Genomic DNA, 11929 nt, shown 5'->3' on the forward strand with positions numbered 1-11929 from the left:
CCTGATACTTAGGGGAACACACACATTTCTCATTGCTCTGTGCTGTTGTTTTCTAGGATCATTTTGAAGCTGTTACTGAGCTCCGGACCCCACCACACTGCACTCTGCCAGGTAGGGAAGAGTGAAAACTAAGAGATGCTACCTGACCATGCTACCACTCTGCCAAGACCTGGGTTCACCAGGAGAGGTGAGGGTTCACAATGCTGAGGTTCACAAGGCTGTCTTCAAAAGCTCTCCTCTGGCAGTGATTGGAGCTGCCGGTACGTGTCTGCTGTGCAGTACATGCAGCAGGAATCTGACTTCCAGCTTGTAATGTTCTTTCTTTCATGGCATGGACTAACCATGGATTCCCACTGGCCATGCCTAGCTATGGAAAAATCATAGACTCCCAGCCTAGTTTGTGTTGAAGGGGCCTTAAAGCTCATCCAGCTCCAACTGCTGCCACAGGCAGGGACACCTTCCACTAGAGCAGCTTGCTCCAAGCCCCTGTGTCCAATCTGGCCTTGAACACTGCCAGGGATGGGGCAGCCACAGCTTCTCTGGGCACCCTGTGCCAGCGCCTCAGCACCCTCACAGGGAAGAGCTTCTGCCTTAGATCTAACCTAAACCTTTAAACCCACAAAAATGCTGGTGGCCGTTATTTATTGACAGCTCTGTTCAGGAGCCACGCATCACCCCAGCATCTCTCCTCATTACTGCTGGCCTCACCTCAATTCCCAGGTAGCTTCAGACAAGCTTTGGCACACGCAGGGGCAGCAGACTACAGTGACCGGCGGGTGTGAACACCCCTCAGCAGCGTCAGCAGGAGATGACATGTGGGTTGTGTGTCAGCCTTTCCAGTTCAGAGGTTCGTATGCCAGGACAGGCTGCTGGTGGAGATGCTTTGGCTCCGTTTGCCAGACCAAGAGCCAGAGCAGCACCTCTGGGCTTGTGTGGCAAGTGCTGGCATCTCTATCCCTGACAAGCCCCACCACTGTCTTAGTCATTTTTCCCTAGAACTGGCTGCATTTTAAGCTGTAGGAGGTTTATACAAGGGGTCGTCTTCTTCCTTTGTGGTGCTACAGCAGCTGGATTTGCATCAGGAAACCCACTCTCGTATTCTGATGCTATTTTGCTCCTTTTGAATAAAGCTTTAAGGGCCACATGCCTACAACAAAGCACAGGCTCCAGAATATATATGTTTTGAACCTTCGGAGAATGAAAAAAACCCAAGACTGCCAAGAGAACGAAGGCTCCCATTCGTCCCAGCAAGGTGAGACACTGAAAGCTAAAGCAGACAAGTTACATGTCACCTCTGACTACATCTACATGCAAATGGTTTTCACTTACAGGGTTTTCTTAATGAGAAAGCAACTCTGGGGCCAGTGAGAACATGTTTTTAAGTTTCTATCTGCCTCTTCCTAGGGGCCCAAGGCTGCTGGGATCCTCAGCGAGCTGCCAAAGCCTTCAGCTTCCCCTGAAAGGGTTTCTGAGGGATAGAAATAAGGTTTAACAACATGACAGCCAAAGCCATCCATTCTTTCAAGTCATCTGCTTAGAGGCTACCGAATGGTGGATGGGAAGATGCACTTGATGAGAGTAGCAGCTATAGGCAGTGACCTGTTACTACTCTGTCTTGAGGAACCAGGAGAGGAGTAGGGCTGATTTTTTTACTCCCTGTTTACACCAATGACTCCAAATCTGGCTCCTTTCTACAGGCGAGGGACACACCGGAGGGTTCCAAGACTTCTTGGTGAATGATGCTCGTGGAAGAGGGAAGCATTTGGTGCTTCTTCTCTGTCCATGGGTGGAGTTTTCTCCCTCATTGTTTTTTCAGGCCCTGCCCATGTATTGGTATCCTGGGAGTGGTTTCTCATTGTTTCTTGGGCCATAGTATCTCTGTTAGCCTGCACTGACACAGGTCTGACCATGGGCTATATTTCCATCTGAATTCTCTCAGGACATTAACAGAAAGCTCTGGGTCCATCCATCAGTCCATCTAGATGCTGGACCCCCAATGGCTCAGACATGTTCTATTGTCCATGCTGCTATTAGAGTACTTGGGATTAAAAACATGACTGCAGGTGTGATTAGTGTCAATACCATCCCTTCTGCTGGCATCTAGCAAGGCTTTTGACACGACCCATGGTTGTGATACCAGCCATGGCCCCTCTGCCCACTTTGGTTCCATCCACACCATTCCTGAAGGATCAGGAAGAGCAGCAGTTCCTGTTTCCATGGCCTCACTACATCTCTCCATCTCTTCCTTCCTTGCCTCTCTTTTAGCAGCAGCAACCCAGACCACGTGTGTTGGACACATATCTGAGAAAGCCTTTGTTGGCTTCAGCTCCTCTTGTCAGCACTCGCACAGGCAGCATTTAGGTGACCTTTTCCCATCTGTGCCCCATTTGTTCCTTTTCACTGCTGTAATAGGATGAAAGCACATGAAGAAGGGTTGGACCTGTGGCAAAATACCACCGCTGCTCACTGAAGGTTACATCTACACTCCATGATACCCCTGGACCTTGCCCAGGTGTTGAATGGAGAAATGCCAGTTGGTTGGGGACAGGATGGCAGGGAGTTGTTAGCAATCCATCAGGCTGGACTGATGGGCTTTGCAGCCCAGTGGCTCCACCTTCCTGCTGTCACCAGCCTGGACACTGCAGATCTGTATTTGCACCACAAAGTTCTTCCCTTTTCATGCCGTCCATCCTGCCTCCTCCCTGTGCCAAAAGCCTCACTGCCTTGCGTATAACCTTTCACCACTGAGGCAAATGGCCTCATGGCAGTGTGCAAGCTGGAGGGCTGCTGTTGGGTTGTGCTCGCTGTAGATAACACAACCAGATGTCCAGCATCCTTCCATGGCTCCTCAATAAAAACACAACTCAGAGCAAACCCTCAGCAGCACCATCTTTGCGCTTTTATCCCTTCCACCATACTGTCACTGATGTCGTGCTTCCTGGCATTGTTTGACTGCACTGTGGAGCAGCTGGATTCTTTCAGCCGCCCCTAAACCCATTTACAAGGTGATGATGAGGCTCCATTCTCACTTCATTCTCTTTTCCTTGTGCACATTCAGATGCTTACTTATCTCTGCAGTTTTTCCCAGTTGTCCCAAAGCAGGAATGAGCTGTTTTGATTTTGCTGCCAAAATATTTCCTATACAGTAGAAAAATACCCAGGAAGGACCAAGCAGGATCAAGCACTGTCAGCAGCCTTGGGTCCTGCAAGATGAGCAGTCTTCCTGAAGGTCTCGTATTCAGCAGAGATGGGTTTAGCTGAGGATAAGGAAGCACTGATGAGCTCTAGCCCAGTTTGGCCTGGAGGGGTGCAGGAGCCTAACGCAGGAGACTGGGCTGATGCTCTGCCTTGTCCTTGCTTCCCTCCTCCTGTTTTGGGGCGTATTGAACCCTCCAAGTGGGTTCATCCCCCAAAGTCAGCTCTGTGCCTGCCTATAGATCAGAGGATCAGCAAGACAACTGGAAAAAGATGCTTTCTGAAAGAGTATTTATCCTGCTAGGGCACAGTGCACGTAAGACCCTGGATCCACAGAGCTGGGGTTTAAAGCTTACAGTAGGACTGAAGGAGATATTTAATTCTGTGTGCTATGGGAAGCATTGTCTCTGCCTGAGGATTCAGGGAGCCCTGGCCCAGATATTTCTGCTCTTCAGCTCCCTCAGCCTTCAAAACCACTCTAAAACCCTATGAAAGACCCTCAACACCATGTGGGGCGTCTCATCACATCTTTTCAGTGCCACAGAGACTCTCTGGCACTTTGATATTGCCAGAATCTCCAAAAAACATGCATGATGCAGATCTATTGAATGGAATTCTGCAGACAGCTTGTTCGACTCCCTCCTTTCCCATGGATACTGCTTGCCATGCCCCTGGTGTTTCTGTCTTACATGTCCTCTGTATTGTTCATTTGGGCTGAACTTGGAGGGATTTTGGAGAAGGCCAGGACATGGGGCAGCCACCTGCCTGCAGCATCTTCTCCTGAAAACAGGGAGAGACATTTTGCTCATGGGGATATTTTTGCTTCCTGGGGAAAAACCAAATCTTTTCGTCAAGAAGATTTTGGTTCCTCACCCGATGAGTCAAACCCCTCCTTGATTCAGGCATTAAATCCTGTTTTATATCAAAGCCTGAGGCAGGGCAGGAGCTGGTGAGACCCTGGGAGATCTGATGTCACGGCAAGGTATCATTGCCCCATGCAGATTCTTGCCTTTACATCCAGCCATGCAATTTTGACCTGCTCTACAACCCACCGCGCACCCCCGTTCAGACGTACTGGTCCCCAGATGAAGGAGAAAAGGAATGGAAGGAATCAAAGTGATGCTGCCTCTATTTCAATAGGCTCCCCTGCCCCAGGCTTAGGTCCTGAAGTTGGGCAGCCACACTCAGGGTGAGGAAATCATTTAATTCTTCAGGAAAACCTGCTGTTATTTAGCCATTTCATGAACCTGCGTAGCTTTTAAACGCTTCTTGAACGTGGACTTCTCATTGTATTCCCAGTCTTTCTCTACTGGAACTGCACATTTTCATTCTCAAAATCCACGGTAATAAGTAGATTATTAAGAAAAAAATCAGCTTTTCCCTTTTGCTTTCTAAATATTCCCAGACATGGCAGTCCATTCCCAAGTTCACTCCCACCTACTTCTTGCCATCTCCATGTTGGCACTGAAAGGATCTAATTCGGTGATAATTCAGTGATAATAAAAAAGACTCTTCTGGAAAGGTGAAAATAACCCAAGAATCTTAGTTCCCAAATTCCAGCCTCTCCCTCTTTGCCATAATAGATCATTAGGCTACAGCCCCTACCTGGCACATACAGAAACTTAATGAGATATATTCCAATGAGAAATCCTACATGAGAAAGAGAGAAATTAACTGAAATCTTCTGTTATGCAACTCGCTGTCTGCTGCGTTTCAATGACCTGAAATATTTGATTCTGGATTTTTTTGTTCCAATTACATTTTGTTCATATATTTATGCATTGAGTCTTATCTTTATTTGCAAAATAACTAACTCAGGTTACTTATCAAGCCCATTATAAGATAGAGCCAATTCTTTTAAAGATGATTTTTATTGTTGGTGCAAGGAGCAAAGTGACAATTCCATCATTCAAAAGAACAAAATCCATCTTGGAGGAATTTTACTAAGGAATATTTTCTTCAGGTGCCATTTGCGTTCTCAGCTTATTTGCCGGACTAAATTCGCATGACAGAATACAACAAAAGAAGAAAAAGAAGTCCAAAAACTGTAGCAGCCAAAAAGAATATAGCATTAATGGTTTTTTTTTTTAAAGGATTGATCACAATTTAAGGGAATTAAGAAAATCCCTGCTACGCAGTCATACGACAGCCAAAATTCCTATTGCACGAGAAAATAAAACCACATCCTTTTACATCCGAAACAAATGTCTATTGCTACAGGGACGAAAATGGAGATATTAAAGAGTGGTGGGGAAGACTCCATTTGTGCAAAGGGAAAGCTAAACCTTGCCCTTTCGAAATAACCCCCAAACTTTTCATTCTTTACCAGTCAAATTGGAAGGAATTATGCTTAGAATCAAACATGCAGTTGTGGCCAGCTCAGCAGGGCAAAGGGTGGGAAGGAACATGCATCCACACAGATCCCATAGCTAATAATTCATTAATTCATTAATCAAAGAGGAAAGGGGGGGGGGGGGGGAAGAAATCTTACCACCAAATTGGGTAACCGGCTAAGACTTTTGTGCCATTGAAGAGAAAAGACAAAATTAGTCCAAGCAGGTGGTAATCCATTAGTCCAGGCTGGTGCAAGGGGTGAATCTCAGCGAAGTTTTCAGAAAAACATGAAGTGTGAAAATGAAGAATCCCCCTCCTCCCAGGAAAAAAACCCAATAGAAATCAATTCAAAACACAAGAGTTAAAGCAAGTCCCCTGGTAGTGCGGGTGACTTTCTGCCTTGTCAGAAACACACCTCTCCAAGCCTTTTCCCTGTAGATCATCCAAAAGCGTCTATTAAAAAGTGCAGGGCTTGGGGATGTCAGCAGGCAGCCAATCAGACCGCATGGCCCAAGGTAAGGGATGAGTCTCAGCTCAGGGCTGTCAATCACGCTCTCCTCCCCCTCCACCCCACAACTTTGTTCCTTGCTTCCACAGACAAACCCTCTTTGCAAGAGACTTTTCTGGGGCACTGAGATTTTGGGTATTGGGTTGGGTTGGGTTGGATTTTTTTGTTTGTTTGTTTTTTCTTTTTTTTCTTTTTTTTTTTTTTTAATTGCTGGTTTTAATTTCACTTTGAAACCCAATTTTTTGCTTTTAATTTCACTTAGAAGCCCAGGATGCACCAACTTTGCTTCTGGTTTGGCATGCCAAGACTTTGCAAGGTAAGGACGAAGGGTGACTGCAATTGCACTTAATCTCACAGTGGGGGTGAGATAGACAACTTGTTCTTTAGATGGAAAGGGAGGTGAACAATAACCCTTGCAGGAGGCAGAGCTAATGGGAGCACCGAAGAGACAGAATAACCACCTGAAAGCATTGATGTGGGCAAAACTGGATGTAAATTTAAATGAAATGTGCATCGCTCAGGTTTATCTAAGTGTGCGGGTGGGTTGGATGGAGGGGGAAGCAGTGGCAGCCTGGGTTTCTATGGATAAGAAGTGCCAATGCATGGCAAGCATGGAGCAGGCAGATGGGAAGATGTCCCATTGATGAATTTCTTGTGAAGTATATCTCTGGATGCAGAAAGATGAAAATATGATCCAAATCCCACCTGTGTAATTAAAAAGGAAATCACAAGCAGTATCACCTTTCTAAAGAGGTTGTGTGTTGCAAATAGACCCAACAAAGATTCGCCTTGAAAATCCTTGTTATGGCATAGAGACACTATTGTTAGAGGAGCTGGTATGTCAGAGTAGTGGATCAAGGGGATGACTCAACAGAATGGGACAAAGAAATGGGAGAAGTCAAAGAAGTTGCTTTTGCTCCTAAAGCATCCTCAGCAATCACAGCTGCATTGCCTGCACTGGAGCTGCCCAGTTTATAAAATGGAGATTAGGAGCTTTAGGAGTAGCCAACAAATCAATTTATTGCAGAGGAATGGCTACAGCTGAAGTCCAAGGTCCTATCTTGGGCAGCACAATATAGTTCTTGATGTTAAGGCTCTGGGTATAAACGCACTCCTTGATGCTATTTAATCACCAGGATGCACCTGCCTCATGCCTGTCTTTTTTGATTCCCAGTTCTTATGGATTTTAGTGTATTTGCACACTGAATTAGTAGAGAGCTGTTCTCGTAAGTGGTAATTTGTTTCCTGGCCATCATACATCCAAGAGAGGATATCCACCAGATGTTTGCTCTGCACCTTACCTCTTCATCAGACCCTGCATCTGCTGCAAGGACTGAGGCCAAGCTTCTCCAGGCTTAATCTGATGGGTTTTCCACCTGCTTCTGACCCATCATAGATGTTAAATATGGCTTGTTCCTCTCGTGTGACTTCAGATCCCAAAGGGTATATTGGGTTGTAGTCTATCCTGGCAAATCTCTCACCTGGCATCCAGCTATGTTTTATTGAATGCAATCACTTGGGTTTAAGAATTCAATGATTTTCAAGTGAGAATTGGAGATACATGGATTTAATAGGATCCACTAAATTAAACACTGCCTGGGAATCTTCCGCAGATCCTGAACTATATTGTCCGTGTTTTTAGCTATGAAGCGTGGAGCCTGGCAATGGCCTGATGTGGCCAACCTGCAGAGCCTTGAAGAGATTTGAGTCACATTTTGGGATTAGTGTGGAATAGGAACTATTCCAAACAGCCCCTTAAGATATGACCTGTCTCTTCTGGGGGTTAAATGAGTTTAGCAGGATGGATTAAGGTGGTCCAGTGTCCCCGTCTTTCTGGTTCCAGTGCCAGGGAATGGTCACAGGCACTTTTAACTTACTGGTTAAAGTAAGCCATGGAGTACCTGAATTGCCGCTAAACAGCCAGGAATTCTAAGAAGCAAAAGCAGACCTGAAATTCTTATACAGGTTTGTACCTCTATTGGGGGATGTTTTGGAGCCACACAAAATTAGTAAGGATTAAGAGTACAGAGCAAGATTTGACACTAAAATGTCAAACTATTAAAGAAGCAGCAAAAGGAGAGACTGAAGTGAGATATCTCAGGTGGTATTACAGATGACTGATATCCCATGGAAGAGGCTTAAAAATCCTGATCACTGCAGAAATCCATCTGGGGACAGCTTTTGAAATCAGAATTGAATGATTGGTTGGAGACCATCATCAAGGTCTTGGTGGTTGAGATGTTCCTGTCCATCAGACATTGGGGATCAGTACCAGGTGCTCTTATATTGTGCTTCTTGATGCTAGGATTGATAAATCAAGCCAATAACTAGCAACAAAATGCTTCATCTGCTGAAAACCAAGTGGGGAAAAGTGACCTAAGACCCAAATCCCAGGGGCTTTGCTGTTGTGTATTGGGCAGAGATCTCAGTTTTGTGCTGGGAAAAGCTGCATTGCAAAAGCAGTAGAGATGCTAAAGCAGCCATCCACACCCCAGTAACTGCCCAACATCATGTTGGTGAGGTCACAGACAGGTTTTGAAAGATGTTGTTAAAGATTTGATCCCAGCATACTAAAATCAAGGGAAAGCTTTCTATAGATTCTGATAAATATTTGATGAAGTTTTTTGGGTCACTTGTCCTCTCATACCTTTCAATTTGTTCCATCCATTGCTACCTTTGTCTGCTCTGATCAGGGGCTGTCCCAGCATCATGAGGAATTCATGTTCCCCTTTAGGAATAAACTGTGTTTCAAGCATGTCTGCAGTTGCTTTGGCTTGGAGATCCTGTGAGATTCTGCAAGTAGAAGGTCCTTACTGCCCCTAACCCTGTTCACATGTGACTCGTAGTGATTCCTGCCTCCTAGTTTCTCCCACTGGAATGACTGACAGAGCAATGGCAGGTTTCAGTAGTGCCTTTGATTGTATCAGCCTGGATCCCCAAGCCCTTGAAATGGCAGGCACGTCTCACCAAGGAGTATGACCTGTCTCACAGGGATGAAGACTATGTTGTCTGTGAAATGAACAGACTCACTCTCAGTCTTCTCTGCTGTGAAATGAAAACCTGATGCTTACACACTAACATTATCCTGGGGATATTTCATGCTGCCCCGAACAAATATTTATAAGTTCCACAGCAAACATTAATTTTAAATGTAATTTCTAAAAGCAAATGAGATTTATCCAAAAGAGTACAATTTCAAGTTTTCACTTACAGATCCCTCCTTGTACTGCTGACTGACAGTTTTATTGACTGAGAGTCTTTGCAATTCTATCGGCCTGTCTGGTCTGGCAATATTGACTCTTGGAGACCAGTTTCAGTGTGTCCAGAAATGAAAGAGTGGAAGAATCTGGAGGTTTGGCTGCTCAGGAAATGCCCTGTTGCCTTTACAATGTCACTATAAAGGTCCTTCTGTATTGTGCTAACATTGAGGTACTGCAAACCCAACCACTGTAGGGGCTAAGGCATCTGAAGGGATCCTTGGGTTTATTCTAACAGCATTGCAGAAAAGGAGCATTGCAATCACATGGAAAACATTCCTCTCCTTCCCTTCAGTGCTCTGACTTTTGCAGCTTCTCCTTCTTTTAGCTTTTCTTCCTTTCTCTAACAGAATCTACCAGCAAGAAGAAACCAAGTGCCTGGGAAAGGTGACAGGGCCATGGAGTCTCCTGGGTTTGTTCTCAGCACAGGTTTCAGCACACCAAGACACTGACAAGTGAGACACCAGGAACTCAACACTTCCTGGTGCAGTTCAGCTGCCCTAGGTGGAATTATCCCATGGTCAGTGTGAGAGGAAGAGGATGACTCAAAGTGCACAGTGAAGTGCAAGAGATGTGTGAGCTGGGGTGACTGGACAGAGGGGGTTTAGATGCCTGATTTGGTGTGTTGCAGAAGGCAAGGAACATACAAGACCTGTGATCCATGGTGCAGGACTAAGCAACGGCATCAGCATGCTTGATTTGTCAGTCAGCTCTAGTTTAGTGGTGGAGGGTGGCTTAGCTGGGTGCTACATGTTGAATTGCACATCTGGGCATAGCCAGAAACAGAACTGAGAAGGTGGGTCCCTCGGGACCATGATCTTTTAAATGTTTTCAAGTCTTAGAAGCGAATGTTTTAAAGACCTTGATTTTGGTCTTAGTATGCAAAGTGGAGTTAACACAGCAAACTACTTCTTTGATGGCTCTCGCCATCACTCCTGAAGTAAATAATTATTAGAAAGTCTGTAAAGAGAAATCTTTTCAAAGCATGGATGAGCTGACTGAGTCCTTTCCATCCTAAACTACTGGAATTTTGTGTGTTCTGAGCACTGTTTGCTGCTAACCTGTGACTAGTAACTTAACGTCCCTATATTTACCTGTTCCTCAGTTTTCTTGGCCAAATCTGCTCTCTCCTAGGTCCTATGTTCCCTCTGGCTCTAACAGGCTGTCCTCTGCTCTTTCTTGTTCTTCATATCTCAGTTCTTGTTCTTCATCCCTGTTCAGCTGGGCACCCCAAGGGAGTCATTACCTGGAAACAGCAATCCTGTATTAGCACCTGACCAGAGTGATTTAAAGAAGGACCTCAATGGTTATTACATCACTTTTGATCTTTGGGCAGGAACATCTTTAATATTTCCACGCATCTTCTGGATGTGCTCTACTGCCAGTGATACTGAGTGATACCATGATGCTCAGTGATACTGAGGGGTGCACTCCAGCATGTTGACATTGCATTGGCTGACCTAGCACATCCCTCACTCCTGTTAGGTGCCTCATCTCCATGTTCATTCCAGGAAAGCATTAATGGTACCTCCAAGTAATCCCATAGATTATGTGGGGTTGCAGGGTTGCCTTTCATGTTTACCTGCCTGTTACGTCCAGTGAAGCACTGCCTGCAGTTGATGTACAAAGCTGTGAGGTGCTTACAGGTGAGTTAGCCTCAGGGGAAATACATCTGCTGTTACAGGAAAATGGGTGTTCACATGCTCAGATGAGCACCATGATGTGGTTTCTACCTGATAGTTTTTTGGAAACTTCCCTTTGCTGAAGACACAGGTGTGAAGCAGAGGAAGGTTGGGATTTAGCTGCTGAGATGAGGGTAATAGAAAGCTCAGAGTTATCAAAACCCTTTAACCATTGTTTTTAGTGTTTTAGGAATAACCTTATGGCTTACAAACAGCCTTACCTGACTCCATTCTTTTACAACCTATTCTGAGTTCATGGTATAGAAATCTTGCACTTGTTTGTCTTCCAGTGATGGTAGAAACAAGTTTGAACCAAACTTTTGCTGCAACATCATAGCTCTGGTTGGATTTTCAGATCTTTCCTCTATCGTGCCATGGAGAAGTTCAGACAAAAAGTGACCTAACGAAGCCCTAAGACATATGAGCTTTTAGTGACTATGACAACTTGGGGCAAAGAGGGCTGGCAGTGAAGCCCATCTCTAACTTCAGTAAATACAAGGACATAAATACCATCTTTGATTGGTGCAGTCGTGCCTGAAATTGTTTTGGCCCACATTGCACCATGTGGGGACGCTGCTTCAGCAATGGATTTAGAAAGGGGCAGTATGTGTGATGATGCTTTGAAGTCTTCTGATTCGTCCAAGTCATCCCTACTCCAAGTCATCCCAAGTGAAGGTAGATCTGGGTCTGGTAGAGTAGGACACTTGTCCCGTCAGCTATCAGTTGTTAGTGAGAAAACTATTTCCAGGTAACATTTAGGGTTCTGCTCAGTCTTCACCTGAGCCACGTTGGGCAGGCAAATGTGCAGCACAAAAGGTCTCAGAAAGATTTCTTGCACAATGATGCTACTTCTTTCATCAGTTTGAAGCAGTAGCTCAGGATATGGAAGACAGACTACCAGGATGGTTGAGTATGTGTAGAGCTCTGATTGCCAAAGTGTATGCATGTGGTCT

At 45.2% G+C, this 11929-nt stretch overlaps 1 protein-coding gene across 1 annotated transcript in view; it reads right to left on the reverse strand.

The window, feature by feature from the left end:
• WNT3 (Wnt family member 3) overlaps positions 1 to 5766 on the reverse strand; it is a gene marked incomplete at both ends in the record, with an annotated part of 29812 nt that extends 24046 nt beyond the window's left edge. Inside the window, one exon of the mRNA XM_080633712.1 lies at positions 5687 to 5766. Coding sequence (XP_080489838.1) covers positions 5687 to 5766 — 80 coding nt within the window. The remainder of the gene's footprint in view (positions 1 to 5686) is intronic.
• Positions 5767 to 11929: the final 6163 nt, after the last annotated feature.

The sequence above is a fragment of the Psittacula echo genome (genome assembly GCF_963264785.1).
Source record: "Psittacula echo genome assembly, chromosome: 23".
In the NCBI taxonomy this organism is placed as follows: domain Eukaryota; kingdom Metazoa; phylum Chordata; class Aves; order Psittaciformes; family Psittacidae; genus Psittacula; species Psittacula echo.